At 34.3% G+C, this 18,210-nt stretch overlaps 1 protein-coding gene across 2 annotated transcripts; it reads right to left on the bottom strand.

The window, feature by feature from the left end:
* Positions 1–1,002: 1,002 nt before the first annotated feature.
* Positions 1,003–17,143, bottom strand: LOC144974899 (uncharacterized). Of its 2 annotated transcripts, none has more exons than XM_078918367.1 (9): positions 17,063–17,143; positions 15,637–15,834; positions 14,059–14,306; positions 12,257–12,389; positions 11,701–11,835; positions 10,702–10,802; positions 7,878–9,173; positions 7,202–7,337; positions 1,003–6,576 (listed from the first exon to the last, which is right to left on the bottom strand). In XM_078918367.1, the coding sequence occupies exons 2-9, from the start codon at positions 15,710–15,712 to the stop codon at positions 6,338–6,340; spliced, it is 2,364 nt and encodes a 787-aa protein (XP_078774493.1). In that variant the 5' UTR covers positions 15,713–15,834; positions 17,063–17,143; the 3' UTR covers positions 1,003–6,337. The 2 variants fall into 2 exon arrangements, with proteins under 2 accessions (XP_078774493.1, XP_078774494.1); XM_078918368.1 differs by lacking the exon at positions 17,063–17,143 and adding an exon at positions 16,872–16,957.
* Between the last annotated feature and the right edge of the window lie 1,067 nt (positions 17,144–18,210).

Raw genomic sequence — 18,210 nt, 5'->3', positions numbered from 1 at the left:
AACTGGACTGGTTCAAATAGGGAACAGAAGATTCCACGAGTATTCCATCAATGTGTCTATTTTGACCTTACCTAAAAGTCCCATCCCGGCACAGGAAAATGATTCTGCTCTAAAGGATATACTCAAATGTTTGAAAGTGTAGCTCAACACTAAAAACGAAAATAGTACATAAATAGAGATGATTTACTTTGTAAAAAACTGTCACCTCTCAAAAAAAAAAAAAGGGAATCATAAATATGATAAATTTAACTACCTTCCTATTAGCTAAGGATCCCCTGCCAGGACCAGGGAAAAAACGAGCAATACTAACCTAGAACAAAGAAAGAGCAAAGCAAAAAGGGTAAACAGTTAAAGGTGATAGAAGACAGCAATGGTGACCTCTCAGCACACCTTGTGAACTCAAAAGATCGTTTGTTTTGTTTTTAAGGGTTTTACGGCGCTTGCAACACATTTAGGTTATATCAGCGCCAGTAAAAAGGAAGAAAATGGGATAGTAAAAAGTTCTAGAATTACAATTAAAGCACCCAAGAGAAAGTAAGACAAAGGGGAATGGGAACAAATAGGGATCAGATGTAGATTCCAAGAGCATACCACCAATGTACTTAGTTTGAGATCACCTATGTCTCATCAGGACACAAGCACAAATCCAACAAAGAGGAATACACTCAAATGCTTACATTATACATTAAAAATAACCAATATAATAATACATAACAGAGAGATGATTTACAAGGAAAAAAATATCATCTCCCAAAACAATAACTATGCATTTGACTGTTTCCCTCTCAGCCAGGACTCCGACGAAGGCCCGGAAAAAACCAAGTAATCTCATTCCAAGACAAAGACAGAAAGCTTGTTGGATAAGATATAAGGGGATAGAAGACACAGTATGTACCTCCCTGCCCGCTATGGGAGGTCAGGATCCCCACCCAGAACTCAAAAGATCCCACCCAGGATTATGATTATGATGAAAACAAAAAAAAAAACATGACACAAAGTGAGTTCTATAAAAATTGTCGATTTTTTTCAAAATTTAATTAGCATTGTAAATTGGAATGTAACTTTTGTAGACATAAATCAATTTTGTGAAATGATATCTGCTTCGTGTATAGAAAAATATATAATACAGTTTATCAAAAAAAAAAAAAAAAAAAAAAGGTACTGCCTGGTAATCTCAAAATGCCCAAAGTTTTTTGCACATAACTTTTGACAAACAACACCAATTTTTACTAGATTTAGTCAGTGATCTTAAACTATTGTGTCTTTTCTAAATCCAGATTTGGTGAAATTTGATCACTAAATAAACATTGTTTTCTCTTTGACTTTGTAAAAAAAATACTCCAATTGTATATGTATTACAGGTACAATACAGTAACTGATGTATCTGTATTAGGTTCGAGACGACAAAGTTGTTTTAACCAAAGTATGGTCAAAGCGAACATCCCGATCACAGTCCATCCTTGTATTGTCAGTTTTCTGTTAGTGAGGTGAGTGTGTGTGTGTGTGTGTGTGTGTGTGTGTGTGTGTGTGTGTGGAGGGTACTGAAAAACATTTCATAATGTGCTGGGTCAGTGTCAGTGGGGCACATGAGAATTTGGAATAACAAACAAGCATAATTCGTGAGTACCAATGTAAACCTTATATTTTTTTGAGTGATGGAAGGAGAACACTAAACAGCCCTTCATTCCCAAGTAAAGAAAAGTGCCTAACGATGCCTCTCTGTGACTTCGAAAAAACATATTTCCAATAAAGACAAATTGAGATTGTGAAAGTTTCAAAACTGAAATATTCTTCTCCAAAGCAGTCAAAAGTTAAAAAATAAAACAATTGGGCATTTTGAGTTGGAAGGACTAAACATTCAAATATCTTGCATATTTTGAAAACCAAACATAAAACATTCAATATAAAAATGTATACAAAATTAAACAAAATGTTATAAGGTACTTTTTATGTCTTCAAAGATTAAACATTTACTAATTTACTATTATTTTCATCAGACCTATAGTTGGTTTATTTCTAACCAAATTTATTCTTAGTCTTAGGTATTTTTATTGCGCTTATCATATGTTATTGATCTTCTTCATTAAGGTGGATCCTGCCTCTGTGGTTGTTCTCTCCATCCGGTTTGCTATATCCTGATTCCACCATCTCCTTAGGCTCGCTTGCCTTCGCAGGCACCCTCATTGCAAATAAGTTTAATTGAAACGTGTCTTTTGATTTAGCCAAAGAATGACAGCTTCACTTTTTTCATGGTTGACATGAGCTGATGGTCTTTAGCTTTAAGGCCCATTCTCTCCAAGATGCTGTCCATGGGATTCTCAGAACCTTTCTGTATTCTCTGTTTTAAAATATAGACATACATAATATATACACATTTAAAATCATCCTCCTATTTTCATTTTGAAATGTAGCATCAAGCTGTTTGGTCTGTATTTTATTTGTTATGTTAAGAACTGTGTCATCTTCAAGATTTCTGTCTTTACTTCAATTTTCCTTTTCCAATGGAAATTCTACAATAAAAAAAGTGCTGATTTAATCTTTTTGCAACCTACTGTACTGTCTTGTTTGTTTTGTTTGTTTTTAGGGGTTTTACGGCGCTTGCAAAACATCAAGGTCATATCAGCACCAGTAAAAAGGAAGAAAATGGGTTAGTAAACAGTTCTAGAATTACAATTAATCTCCCAAGAAAAGATAAGACAAAGGGGAATGGTAGAAATAGGGAATAGATTTAGATTCCAAGAGCATACTATCATTGTGCATAGTTTGAGATCAACTAAAAATCTCATCTAGCCACAAGCACAGGAACCCACTAAGAGGAACATAACCAAATGTTTACATTTAAAACAACCTATATAACAATACAAAACAAAGATGATTTACAAGGAGAAAAAATATAATCTCGCAAAACTAATACTATACATTTGACAGTTTTTCTCCCAGACAAGAATCCGACAAGGGAAAGGACAAAACCATGTAATCTCATTCCAACACAATGACACAAAGCAAATTGTTTGTTTTGTTTTTTGTTTTTAAGGGTTTTACGGCGCTTGCAACACATTTAGGTTAAATCAGCGCCAGTAAAAAGGATGAAAATGGGATAGTAAAAAGTTCTAGAATTACAATTAAAGCACCCAAGAGAAAGGAAGACAAAGGGGAACTGGGAACAAATAGGGATCAGATGCAGATTCCAAGAGCAAACCATCGATGTACTTAGTTTGAGATCACCTATAAGTCTCACCAAAATCCAACAAAGAGGAATACACTCAAATGCTTACATATACATTAAAAATAAGAAACATAATAATACATAACAGAGAGATGATTTACAAGGAAAAAAATATCATCTCCCAAAACAATATGCATTTGACCGTTTCCCTCCCAGCTAGGACTCAGGCCAGGGCCAGGGCAAAACCAAGTAATCTCATTCCAAGACAAAGACAGAAAGCAAGTTGGAAAACAGATATAGGGGATAGAAGACACAGCAAGTACCTCCCTGCCCACTATGGGAGGTCAGGAACAAAGCAAATTGGAAAATATGGGAGGTCAGGGAACCCCACCCAGGACAGATTCAAATGTTTACAAACCATTTTATATTCAAAAACAAACAAAAATATAACAATACATAACAGTAATGGCCAGATATGATTTACAAGGGAAAAAAATCATCTGCCAAAACTAATACTAATTCTATACCTTTGACTTTTTTTTATTTCAGCCAAGGCCAGGACAAACCAAGTATCTCGCTCCAAGCCAAAGATAGAAAGCAACTCGAAAAATGGATGTGTAGGGGGATGGAAGACACAGTAAGTGACCTCCTGCCCACCACGGGAGGTCAGAAGACCCAACCCAGAATTTGAGAGGTACAATAGTATATAAAATATTGAATGATGCTTGTGTTAATGAAATAAAATGAATGAAAAAAGAACTGTAATGTTTATTTACATATAATTATTGTTTGAAATAGGAAAAGTTTTACAATAAAAAAAAATATTATAAAAAAATAAAATACAAGTGACCGCACTTTGACGTTCATTTGGACGAAATACAAGAACATCATCAACATACAATGACAACAACAAAATGTTTTTGTTTTGTTTAGAACGGCATTGGCAACACATAAAGAGCATTTTAGTACCAGTAAAAAGGACGAAAATTGGATCGTCAAAAATCATAGGTTTACATTAAAAAGCCCAAGAGAAAAAGTGAGACAAAGGGAAATGGTTCAATTGGGGTACAGATGAAATTTCTGAGAACACACTATCAGTGTACTTAGTTTGAGATCACCTAAAGTCCCATACAGGCACAAGCACAGGATTCCACCAAGAGGTACACAATCAAATGTTTACAAACCATTAGATATATACAAAACAAAAATGTAACGGTACATAACAGAGAGGTGATTTGCAAAGAAAAAATATCATTTCACAAAACTCTCACTAGACATTTGACTGTTTCCCTCCCAGTGAAGGACAACGATCAGGGCCGGGACAATACCAAATAATCTCCTTCCAAGACAAAGACAGACAGCAAGTTGGAAAACATATAGGGGGATAGAAGACAACAAGTGACCTCCCTGTTCACTATGGGAGGTCCAAAAATAGCCACCCAGAGAGAGAGAAAGAGAATTGATTCTTTACCTATCATTAATCTATATATTTGGAGGCACTTGTACTTGGGGAAAAGCTATACATAGATTCTTTATGATGTAAATTGCGGATTCAATCTCATTAAAAATATGTGTATGGAATGTCAAGTCAAAGATGAGATGAATATATCATATAAAAGTACGGGTATATACACTCAAACCAATGGTGAGATGAATTTATCATATAAAAGTACATATATGGAATGTTTAAAATCTTCTTCACCCATTACATTCCACTCTCCCCAAACACACACACACACACACACACATCCATGCACATATAGAATCATTTTACACAATCTTTCTTTATCAGACCCAATTTATTATTTTTACATGGAATGCGTATAATATGTCATTTTGACATAGGTAACATGGTCCATTGCAGTATTCAACCATCATGAAAACTGAATACCTCTCCAATGTAAAATGGAAAATAAAAAGTAAATTTGCAAATATGCCACGCATCATAAACCATCAGCTGGCTCCATAAACAGAGAATAGAAGCAATACAACCGGATGTTGCTGCAGCCAATTCCTCTTAGATTTTGTTTGCTTATACCACAATAGGCAAATGGGATTGATACTGTAGTTCTTTCAAAGAGATATAGAAAAAAAAAAAAAAAAAAAATTGAATAAGCAATAATTTTGAATAAGACAGTCAGACAATTGTAAGTCGACAATGTTATTGCTTATAAAATCATTCATATTCTGAAACTGGAGAAAATATTTCACAACTTATGTGTCAGGAGAAAAAGAAAAATTTGGATTCGAGATCAACTTTCTTTTCTTTATAGTATTCTAACGTCTGGAGAAGAAAAAAAAAAGAGAGAGAGAGAGAGAGAGAGAGAGAGAGAGAGAGGGAGAGAGAGAGAGAGAGAGAGATAGATAGATGAGAGAGAGAGATAGATAGATGAGAGAGAGAGAGAGAGATAGATAGATGAGAGAGAGAGAGAGAGAGAGAGAGAGAGAGAGAGAGAGAGAGAGAGAGAGAGAGAATGAGAGAGAGAAATTTTCCTAGGCTGCAAATCACACAAAAACTAGATGTATAGTTCAATTTCAAGTAAAGACAGAAAATATGAATTTCTATTTCATCTATTCATGCTGTTGAATTTACACTGTTCTTTTGTTAATGCAGTGGATGCTAAAATCAGCTTTGAGTGGTGAAAAATTTAGACACAGCCAGCCAGACAGCCAACACCAATGGCTGACATATTCCTTGAATAGCAAGATTAAAAATTTTTTTTTTAATTTAGCTTTTATATAGCGCTATATCCACTAAACGAGCTTAAGGCACTTTACAGAGGGTCCCAGACCAAAAGCAATATGTAACAAGAAGAAAGAGACCTGATGCCTGTTAAGCAATATTACAATTATTTTTTTTCTGACAGAGACAAAATGCTATTAATGGCCATTTTACTCATTTTACAACAGAGTGCAGTGAGAGAATGTGAGTAAAGAGCCTTTTCCAAGGACTCAACTATGCGCCGAGCAAGCTTGAACCCAGAACCTTTCTATCTAAAAGCCAGTGTCATACCAAAGACCACAAAGCCACACTAAAAACCAGTTCTACATTCACGGCTATTGAATGCAAGAACTCCATTGATTAAAAACAGTTTATGATCATCACATTTTTTCGAAACAAAATAGTGGTTTGTTAAAAATACATTAAAAAACTAGTTTATGAATGCACTTTTACACAGTTGAATCATCTAGTGGAATTCTATCCCTTATGACACCTTGGTAAGTAGGAGCACGGTGTGTCGGTGTCGGGGTGGATGTCCTCTCGGGAGGGGGCAATGTGCTGCCGGTGTAGAAGTCTATGTTTGGTGGAGTATTGGCTGAGCCAGGTGGCATGATGGCAGGTGTAGTGTGGTTTTGGGATGGTCTTGAACTAGGATTCAAGAATGCTGGTTCTGCTTCAAGGGCAATTACTGAAAAAAAAGATGAATCCATGATTTATTATTACATTCCAACTCAAACAATCTTTTTTTAAATGTTAAAGAGTTTAACAGTCCACTTTTATCATTATTGAAAAAAAAAGTAATAATAATAATAATAATAATAATAATAATAATAATAATAATAATAATAATAATAATAATAATAATAATAATAATGAAACATAGAAGATCACTTTTTATAATAATATAAAAACTTATAGAGAGAAGACAGCTGATTTCACTCCGCAGATTGTTGTCATTTTTAGAAAGCCAGAGAAATGATCTGTTCTCAAGGACTATAAGCAGTTATAGAAATTCATATATCTGTGTATTGGTTATGCTTGTTTTGGCGGGAATAACTGGTGATCATGTTAGTGAACCATATACTATTAATATCACGTGACACTGTTAAAGGTTAATCAGCTTTGGAGAGTAATTCTACTACAAATATGCAAATGTCCATTTTTTTCCCTCTATAAATTTCATTCTTTTACAGCTTTAATTTTTGCAAGTCATTCTGCTTTCTTTGATTTCCTTGATTTTATCCATTCTGAATCACATTGAAAGCAAATGCAGTGGAACTCCTAATCAATAAATATTCTAATGTTGTACTTACAAGGATCGTTTTCAGGGAGCAGCTCAGCATAGCCACTTTTAGTGGTGACTCTTGTGATAGTCTTCCTTGTAATTTGCGGATTTTCTACCCCTGGTTCAGGATCTGTTGGGTCTGCTACAGTGTCTGTCCAAACACCCTGCACAAAGGATTGTAATTATTTATTTAATTCAGATGTACTGTGATAAAATTATTCGACAAAAAAAAATTGATATTGTCAGAACCTGTAAACATCGTACGGAGAAACTTTCACCAAAGAGGACAAACAACTGAAAGCCAATGAGCAGGATAAGAAATTACTTCAAATATGTGGCCAGTGTTTAAAATTTCTGTGCCCCTGAAGTGGGTTGTTTAGTTCAATTTTTAAGGGTTGTTACAGTGCTTGCAACACTTTTTTGCTCAATCCAGCGCCAGAAAAGGGAAGGCAATAGAAAGAAAGTTGCAGACATGAAGTAAAAATGCAACGAAGAAAAAGCAAGATAAAGAGGAATTGTTCAAGAAGATGCCTAAGATAGGTCATACTGGAATACAATATTATATAATGGGGTTTATAATAACAAACTCTGGCCTGATATTGTGCAATAAAGTATTAGACCTAGATGTGAAGGAGTATCTATGTAGGAAAAATTATTTTTAAATATCAAATAGAACGTAGGAATATTATAACAAAAGACTATACCTGGACAGTGTGAACACCAGTATCTGAGTCGGTACCAGATTTCAAGGCCACAGACCGATGACCTTGACCTGGGTCAGGTGGGGCGGCTCCTCTAGTGACCACAGACATATCAGGAGCATAACCATTCTTGTCTTTGGGTCGACTCCTCCCTCCTTTTTTTGAGCTGTTACCACTATCTCGATAAGGTGTTCTCCCAAAAGGATCAGAGTTATTTCCCCTCTTTCCATGAGACCTATCTGGAGAAGCTGTCTCTTCTACAGCAAAAGCTGTTCGGCGGTTGCCATCAGCTGTTGGTGTGTTTTGCACCACCCAAGCTCCTTGAGTAGCAGGTTGCCCTCTTCCTCCAAAGTCACCACCTTGAGGTACCGTCTGGTATGCATAGGCATATGTCTGAGATCCGGGAACACCAGGAGCAGCAAAAGCACCAGAGGGAATGAGCCCATATGGCATAAAACCACCAGGGAACTGTGGTGCCATCTGCCCATAACCAGGTAGATACTGGTTACTGGCATAATTGATACCAGAAATTGGCTCACCACTGAAGATGGGCTCAAATGCTTCAGGAGGCATTGCAGTAGAATCAGGTTCTTTGCCACCTCTGCGTTTCATTTGAGGAGACTTTGGTCCTTTAGCTTTTTTTCTTAAACTTCCAACTGGAGACCCACTGAGATCATCCTCTACACTTGCCCTCACACCGGCATTTATATGAACTGGACTTGTGATCGTATCTGTATCAGGTTGGCTTTGAAGATCCATGGACTTGTATCGCTCCAATTGAGGAGATCTCTTTAAGTTCTCATCCTCTTCGGGGATAGGCTGACTTTTCCTTTTGGATTTTGGTGACGTTTCTCCATTTTCACTCAGTGGTCTTTTTTGTAATGTTGCATCATCATAATCACTTGTTTGAGTGTTAGAATCAGAGTCAAAAACGTCATCGATTAGAGTTTCCTTTCGTGGTTGTGTTTGTTGTGTTTGTCTTTGTTGTTGTTTGGGACTGGATTGAGGACTTGATTTTCTATTTGTATTACTCCTGTCACCATTTACATCATATGGCTCATAATTGTGTCCCGACTCTTGAGTCCTAGGTCTTTGATTGTTTCCATAATAACCTCTACCTTCACCCTGTCTAATTTCATACTCAAGTCCATCATTGTTGTTTTTATAGGGACCACCTCGTCCACCATTCCAAGCACCATCTCCTGCTCTCATTTCATTTCTTGGAACTCCTCTCGGAAAATATCTGGGCTGGAACCTGTCATTGGTTCCTCTAGTATTTGTGCTCCAAACAGCTGGATCCTGTGAATAAAAAAAATATCTATGACATTAATCATTCTAAAATACCTGAAATACAAAGTTTTGCAGGAAAAAAAATAGACCATGCCTCTGATGGTGTTTGACCCCACAGATATATATAAGTACTTTGACGGTTCAGTATACTAAAACTTTTATCTATCTATATTTCAATACCTGTCCCTAATCTGATAACCTAAATAATAAAGATCTAACACCTACAATTTAAAAAAAAATTAAAATAGATACTATCCACTCTAAAATAAAATTTCAACTCCAGGGATAAATGAAGCCCTATCTTGCTGGGTCAATTCATAAACTTTGGTATGAATTTCACTTTTTGAAACACAATCCACACTTAAGAATAGAGTGCCATTTTATCATTTTTTTCTAAAATAAATTATAAAAACAAATACAAATTGTTTTAACGGAATTTTTCTTCTACTTAAATTCCAGTCTGTTTAATCAGCATTGTTATGAAGCCTGTGCTAAAAATCAAATTCATAAAATGGATTCCTTACAAAGGATTTTCTTTTCTGGTGGTGGAAGGTCTTTCATTTATATTTTCATTGTATGTTTTGTTTTTTGTTCATCATATTCAAATTTTTAAAATTAGTACTTTTGACCCTTCAGATTTAGTACTTTTCACGCTTCAGATATGGTCTATTTTTTATTTCACGAATTTCTAGTTTTCCCCCTTTTTTTCATTTTTAAAGGTTTTCAACATAGTGGAATGGAAAAGATAAGAGGTGCTTTGAAACAATTTCTTCATCTGAAACAATTTATTTCACCAAAGTCCAAGGTAAGATCACAATGCAATAAATTAGTAAGCAGGCACTGGTACATGATAAAGACCTGAATAAGTGTGTACGAATATTTTTCTTTCATAATTTTGTCTGGCACTTTTCAGGTCTTTAAGATAATGATATAATATTATAATCTGATACCTGTTTGTTTTTGTTGTTTTTTTGCTTTTAAGGGTTTTACAGTGCTTGCACACAAATCAGCGCTAGTAAAAAGGAAGAAAGTGGGATAGTAAAAAATTCTAGATTTACAACTAAAAGTACACAAGAAAAGAAAGACATAATGGTACAAATAGGGAACAGATGTAGATTCCAAGAGTACACTATCGTTGTACTTAGTTTGAGATCACCTAAAAGTCTCATACGGACACAAGCACAAGCCCCCACTTATAGGAATACACTCAAATTTTTACATATCATATATAAAATGAAAATAAAACATAATACAGTGCATAAAAGAGAGATGATTTACAAGGTAAAAAAATATCTCCCAAAAATATAACTATAAATTCGACTGTTTCTATAACAGCCAGGGCCAGGACAAAACTAAGTAACCTCATTCCACGACAAAGACAGAAAGCATGTTGGAAAGCAGATAAAGGGGGATAAATGACACAGTGAGTACATCCTTGCCCACTATGGGAGGTCAGTAATCTGATATCTATGTTTGGAATAACGAGGTAAAACAATGATGATGATGATGATGAAGACTGAAATAGACCCAAACATACATTCAAAACTAAGGCTGGCGCTTTGTATTTCTCCTCAGTTAGTCCTTTGTTCACCTGACCAGGAACTGCTTTCTTAGACTGACCTCCAAACTTGCCAGAAACTGTAAATTATTTAAACACCAAGGATATTAATATTTGTTAACTGTATAAAATCCATCCGATTAACAAAGGTAAATACTAATACATGACTATCATTAAAGAAACAAAAAATTATTCAATTTTACATAGCATATTTAAATTTGTAAAAATATTATGAGGCGTCCTTATTATCCATTATAAAAAAATGTGGGATTTAAAAAAATAATGTTTTCCCAGCACACATCCAGTTTTAATCAAAATAGATTTTGACGAGTAATAATATCCTGACCAGTGTCAAATAATTAAAACGGAGAAACAATTAATGTCAAAGTGAATACTTTGATAAATATAATATATGTGAGGTCATTGGAGGGTAAATTGTTAAGATTCTGAAACCCCTGCGTTTGATATTTCATTCCAAAACACCCTCCGAAGGCTGCGCAGTGGCATTGAGAGCTTGTTCACAATTTTAAACACAGGAGTTAAAGAATCTTATAGTTCTTTACATCAAAGGGGCTAAAGAATATCTCATTTCAAACAAAAGAAAACAGTAGTACATTTTTTCAAATTGCACTAGTAAAATTTCTATAAGCTATCTAGTAGACCAATATTTGCATAATTAAATCATGGATTCCAACAATATAAAAATAAGACCAAAGATAACTTTGGATTGCTTTCCTATATCTGTGTACGAAATATAATAAAAAGGATAAGACAAGAAGATAATGCAAGCAGCAAACCAAAGCTAATAGAAAAATTTATTAGGATTGGTGTCATGAAATAGGCAGTAGCTAATATGTTTAAGAGTCTTGCATGAGAAGAGTAAGGGAAAAAAAAATAATTGAAACTTCCCTGAATGCATGGCAACAATAATTATTAATGTATTAAAACTGTATTGAGTTCAACCATTTGAAAACTTACTTCTTCCAGTGCAACAAAACCAACACAACAAGATGAGAACAGCGACAATAACAAGACAACCAATTACGATTCCGATAATGGCACCTATGGACAATTTCTCCTGTCCTTCTTCTGACTCCATCACACTGCGGTCCTCTTATGAATGGAAAAAAAAAAGAAACAGAAGATATTTATGTCATAATGTTTTTAAAATATGTTTCTAGAAACTGAATAAAAATATTTTACTAATTAAAATGTCAATTTCATTCTATTTTTACTTAGGTAATGTATATTATAGTATTGTGTTAAGGAGACGAATTAATTATTTAAATGTCCCGGAATGTCATGAAGTAAAATCAATTTTAATTTTTTTTAAAATATTTTTAATCATAAAACCCAACAGAAGTCTCCATGTCATCAATGGAAAGAAGAAAAAAAAAACAAAAAAAAAAACCTGCCTCAATTTTAAAAGTTTGTCCATTAAACAATAGAATACACTATTTTGTTTGCAAATTCTTAATTCATCACACAAGTAAAAATAAAGGAAAATATGACCCTTGTAAAAACTTATCCTTACTCCAAGGCTTGATGGTAAGAGAAAATCCATACTCTGTGTTGAAAAGGGTTTGTGGACGAGTGAATCGTACAGTGACTTCATTCGAAGTGGAATAGATGACATCCACAGTGTTTTGCTGGCACGACATGGCTTTCTAAATTAAATACACACACAAAACATTTTTTTATATTGTAAAATTATAAAAAAGAAAGATCTCTTTCAATGGCAACTTTTAGAAAAAGCAAAAAAGCACGTATATTTATACAGTTTACTTCCAATGTTTCACCAAGATCAATAAGCTTCAAAATGTTTTAATTATTCCCCTTTGGATCCAACTTTCAATGTCATACAGTTTAAGTCACCAGTTCAGCTTCTTTTTTGTGCAAGCCTCTCACAATATTCCTCACATCATACAGCCAGGTACTCATTCACAACTGAGTCGAGCACTGTGTGTAAAATACCTGAAACAAGGACGAAACATTAGCATATTGCCAACTTTTCAAAATGCCAAATAGGGAATTTTAGATTAGTCAAACTTGAGCCTGCCAAACTGACAACTAATAACAAATTCAACGGGCAAATAAAAGAAAATAACTTACAGTTACAGGACTATTTGTGTTATTTTGTTTTGTTTTTCCTTTTAATGTGCTATTCTTTTAAGATGATGCCATCCATTTATTATTATCAGATCCAAGTAAAATGAATACTTGAAGATGAGGCACCATAGACCACATTGTAATATCAAACATAACCATGGTGATTAAATCATATTACCATATTGCTCAATTATCATTTACAATACTTATTATCATTCCCTTTTTAACATAATAAAAATGTGAAACTCTTATTGGGAATATATGTAATCGGGAGTTAGGGATTAGGGCAACACGATCAGGAATTTCCCTATCAAATAGGGATGGTTAGCATATCTGCACTAGGCCAGACTTTTACAATCATCATCTCTTATCCAGTGTCTGACGATGCTCAAAATCACTTGAATTTATTACAAGATGAAACATCATACTGTGGAGCGTTGCACAAAAATGAGAAAGAATAATATCCAGGGACACAGATATGGGTTGTTATATTCCTCACCATTAGAATTCGTCCTGAATCCATCCTTAATCAATCTTAGTCCCATTGTAACTCGAGACTACATTCAAGAATTTCAATAAAATTCAAATTCAACTAAGGTGCTTAAAGATAAGTAATCAGTCCATATGACCAACCAAGGTCAATCAAAATCTTAAAACAGAGACCGAAACAGGATACCCATTAAGAAGAATGATTTACACATTTTAATGAAGTATTTTTTTAAAATCTCTCTTATGAAAACTCGTGGTAGTTCCATAAGACTAGGTGTCAAATAATTTAGCTCAAAAAAACCTTGTCAAATTGTTTTATGCTGCTTCAGATATTATAGCTCTTCCTGAACAGTCTGTCAGACTCATGTGATGAGTCAAAAACCAAAAAGACCAAAAACCAATAAGATTTGAAACCACATTGGACACAGCTTCATCAGCACATCGTAAAACATTGTATCAATGGGATTGTAAAAAGGACATGAAATTTTTCTGAAAAGTAATAAAAATATATAAAATAAACATAGTCACAACTGAGATAAATTTATAGTCAATTTTCAGCATAAATCAAATACTGCTCTTATTGTAGTTAGAATTGGATGTGTAGATGGTTGATGGTATAAAAATTAAAACACCATATCTCATGTCACTGAGACTGGGCAATAAAAATATAATTGTGACTATCACTTGCATGGTTAGAGTCAAGTGTTGATAATATAGAAGTCACATTTTAATACTAACCAGATACTCTCCAACACTTCTACGTCCGTTAAAAAGATCCACTTTGATCATACAATCTTTGATATTCAGATAATCAACCTCTATTTGTAGTTTGTTGGTCCCATCATTCCGAGTGTAGCCAGAGCGAAGGTATATGATGCATGACAATGGAGGGTTTGCAGGGGCTGTCATGCTTCTACCATTAATTTTAACACCATTCTCATCAACATTCACTGTGCGACCGCAATCTGACAATTTGTCCATAAAATCTAAAACAACAGAACAGAATAGAATCAAAGAAATGAAAATAAATAAGAACATTTTATGAGTGCATTTATTTTTACAAATTCACTATGCTCAATGAAATTTACCATGCTTCATTTATTCCCTTAACAGGACATTGGAACTTCAATCTCATTCATAATTAGTTGGGGGGGGGGGGGGAGGGTGGCCAAGTAATGTGCCTTACCAAAGGATACAATGCCAAGGCCTGCATTTTGCTATTTTTGACATATACCTGATTACTGACCATACTCAACACTGCTTAACTTGAGCTTGAGCTTTTAAATAGCGCAATATCCACTCAAAATCGCTTTAAAAGGGTCCCTGACTTACAGTAACACGTAACATGTAGAAAGAGACATACTGTCAGGCGAAATTACAATTTTTTTAAAAAAGAGAAAATGCTGTTAACGACAAGGTACTCATTTTACATCTGAGTACGGTGAGAGAATGTGAGTAAAGAGCCTCTTCCAAGGACTCAACTATATGCTGATCAAGGCTGAAACCTAGGATCTTCTGATCCGGAAGCGAGTGTCATACAATATAGCCGCTTACATTTCTAAGAACAGACAACATATAACTGAGCAACAGATGCAACTGAGATTGATTAAGAAAAAAAAAATATAAAGATAACAAGCGACATTCCCATTGATATTAATTTTCTTTCCTATATCAGATAAGGGAATGTTTTCAATAAATGTGAACTGCATAATAAACACTCTTTTTAAACATGTATCATAAGTAGGCCTACTCGCTGGCTTGGTACTGCCTTAAGGCCTATATCTTTCATTATAATTATGGAGGCAGAAGAAAATGGATTCCCTATATGATGATGTCATTCAAGTAGACAACCTTTGAAGATCGAAGTCTAAGCTTACCCTTTGATGTCTACAGATGCACAATAGTCACTCATAACTAAGCAGGAAAATTTTCATAAGTCCGGCAATCACCATATCTCAAACTTTTACTCTCATGAGTTGTTGAGCAAAGATTGATTGGTGCCTTAGATTCTTGACCTTTTAATCATTGGTCATTTTGACAGCTAACGTGTCAACAGCTATCAACTCATCCATTGAGTCTCGGGTGAAGCTTTTCAAGATGACTGTCCCAAAGTTACATCACCCTCTTTGACCTTATGAATTCATCAGTAAGGCTAGGCATAGACCAGTTACTTTTGAAATATTCAAGTTGTATCATCGATATTCCGTCTTTTAAAGGTTACCGTTATCGAAGATTCAACTATAGTACATAATTAATTTCCCAGTGAGGAATTATACGTATATATATATGAAGAAACAATGTGAAGAAGATACTCACATTCTCTTATTCCAAATGTTCCAAGAACAAATAAGGACAGCAAAAAGGAATTTACGATGATCATCCTAGATGCCATGCTTGGTTGAATGCAGTTGATACGTAATTTTCGAAACTTGAATTTTTCTCTACAAATTAGAAGGATAATTTAAAAATCTGCTACTTGCTTTTGTCCTCCATCTTAACCCAATTTGTCATGAACTGCAAGAAAAGAGATAGAATGCATTAAACATGATTTTCCAGAAATTTTATTACAATAATTATTGTTCAAATGTAACGGCTGCCTTAAACCGTTATGTCGGGGTGAATTTTATATATATATATGCATGTAGTATTAATAGGGTATTCCTGTTGTGAAAACCATTGTCAGACTCGGTTAATTGGAACACCGTTTAATTGAAACGATTTTTATGTGTAGCACTGTACTCCCAATACAAAATCAGAGCAGTGATTCTGATAAAGAATTTTCTTCCGGAGAGATTAAAATCATATAAAGTAATATAATTTTTTTTTTTTTTCAAATCAGCAATCCCGAAAACAGAGGTATCCAGATTAGGGGCATTATTGTGAAGAAAAAAACTCTCAAAACAATATGATCGAATAATCTGAAGTATACCCGAGCAAGTGGGCTGCTACAGTTACTAAATCAAAATCATAAGTATTTTTTATCAAGCAATGATAGGTTTAGTCTATCACTAGAAGGGTATTTTTCCTTGGTCAAAAACATCTCAAAAAGCTCCAAAGATGATTTGTATCTGGAACCAATTTAACCCTGAGGTCAAAGTCAAAGCCATAGTTTTATGAATGTATTTAATTTAGGACAGATTACACAACTTTCCTTAAAATAAGCTTTGTCTCTGTTTTTTTTTTTTTTTCTTTAAGGGAGCCCTCCCAACCCGCCTGCCTTCCCTAAAACTAAAACCTCAACATTTCGTCTTTTCTTAGCGTGTATTAGTTTTCTTAATTGTTCATCTACAACTAGGGTCATTTTTATTAGTTAGGATTGCAATGCTCGCCAGCGTTACACCTACAACCCATCAAAATTCAAAATAAAGAACTTACTCTAAGGTTTTAGTTTTATAGGAGCTTTGGTTACGGTTAAAGGAGGGAAGGGATGGGGAGGGGTGGTGGTATGAAAGGGCTCCTTAACAGAAAATGAATATGATGGTTGATTTTCAATTGTTTTTTACTCATTTTTATAGTTTAAGTAATAATTTTTAGTGAAATAAACATGTTACTGCTGCCAGAATTCCCAAATTCCAGGTGAGGAAGAGAATGAGAATGATGATAGATTGTGGTAGTGATACACAATAGACTACAGTACAATACAGCGCCGGTCTACTGGTGGCTTGCTATTTTTAAAAATATCTTTTCCATTTCAAAATGTAATTTAATTTACGAATGATATAAAAAATTATTATAATAATACCTATCAATTCCTAGTTCCTTGTTTTTCTCTCTCTCGCCATTTTTTTTTTTTTAATTTTTTTTTTGTTTTTTTTTTTTTGTCATTTGAATTGGCCAGATGTGATACTTTTTAAAGCTATAAAAAATATGAAATACTATAAACATTGGATTGCATTTAGTTTCTCGGAAAGAATTCGTCAACAGATTTCAAAATGTTGAAATATGTTTTTTTTAATTGTCTTTAGTTTAAAATCATTGTTATTTAGTCATTTATTACTTTAAAATAATAATAATAATAATGCTTTTGGGCAGATCTGGCAATCCAGGTGTGCGACCTAGTTTCCTAAGCCAACAATAAGAATGCGATATACATGTGGCACGAAGAGAGACCTAAAAATAACTAGGTTTTGTTTCGGATCAGCGTATTTTGGACGTTTCACAAGATACATGGTCGAATAAATGGGTGTTCTTGGTCCTTAAACTCTTCTGCTGGTTTGTTTGTTTGTTTGTATGTTTTGTAGTTTGTTTTGTTTGTTTTTTTTTGTTGTTGTTTTTTTGTTCTTTGTTTTGTTTTTTTGTTGGGTTTTTTTTTTTTTTTTTTTTTTTTTTTTTTTTTTTTTTTTTTTTTTTTTTTTTTTTTTTTTTTTTTTGTTCTTTGTTTTATTTTGTTGGTTTTTTTTTGTTTTTTTTTTTTTTTTGGGGGGGGGGGGGGTAATTAGTAATTAGTATAATACAGTAGATACGGTAGCATTCCTTATTTTGATGTAGCGAAATGCTACGATTTTGCATTGCTCAATGCGTCACAACGGAGTCTATAAATAACCCAAATTTGATTCAATACAGGATAAGTCGCCTGCAATGTGCACTCTTACAATGGTACCTTTCACTTTCATAGAGAGAGACCCACCAATGCATTAGTCGGGTGTTTTAAGGGAGACGTATGGTAAGTGACCTAACTTACAACTCCAAAGCCAGAGATTCGTTATCATTGTCACTCATCGGGTCGCTGATCATCCTCAACAATGCGTTACACCACAAATTGCCACAAATCAATCGATGCCACTTTTCCATACGTACGTACATACATCACCATCATCAAGTGCCAGGCCTGTTGCAGACATCGGCGATCATGTCCCTCCAACCATGTCCTCAGATCTTCTGAATAGCTCG

The sequence above is a fragment of the Berghia stephanieae genome, chromosome 6 (assembly GCF_034508935.2).
Source record: "Berghia stephanieae isolate SIO BIC M18660-M18661 chromosome 6, UCSD_Bste_1.3, whole genome shotgun sequence".
NCBI lineage: Eukaryota > Metazoa > Mollusca > Gastropoda > Nudibranchia > Aeolidiidae > Berghia > Berghia stephanieae.
This window is presented reverse-complemented; position numbering and strand designations above follow the sequence as displayed.

What these genes read in the sequence shown, in the direction of transcription:
- LOC144974899 (XM_078918367.1), bottom strand. Translation starts at nt 15,712, where the DNA reads ATGGCATCTAGGATGATCATCGTAAATTCCTTTTTGCTGTCCTTATTT. An exon ending in GTTTTGTTGCACTGGAAGAA is followed by an intron (nt 10,803 to 11,700) that starts GTAAGTTTTCAA and finishes AATAATTTACAG; the next exon opens with TTTCTGGCAAGTTTGGAGGT. An exon ending in GCTCCCTGAAAACGATCCTT is followed by an intron (nt 6,577 to 7,201) that starts GTAAGTACAACA and finishes CTTTTTTTTCAG; the next exon opens with TAATTGCCCTTGAAGCAGAA.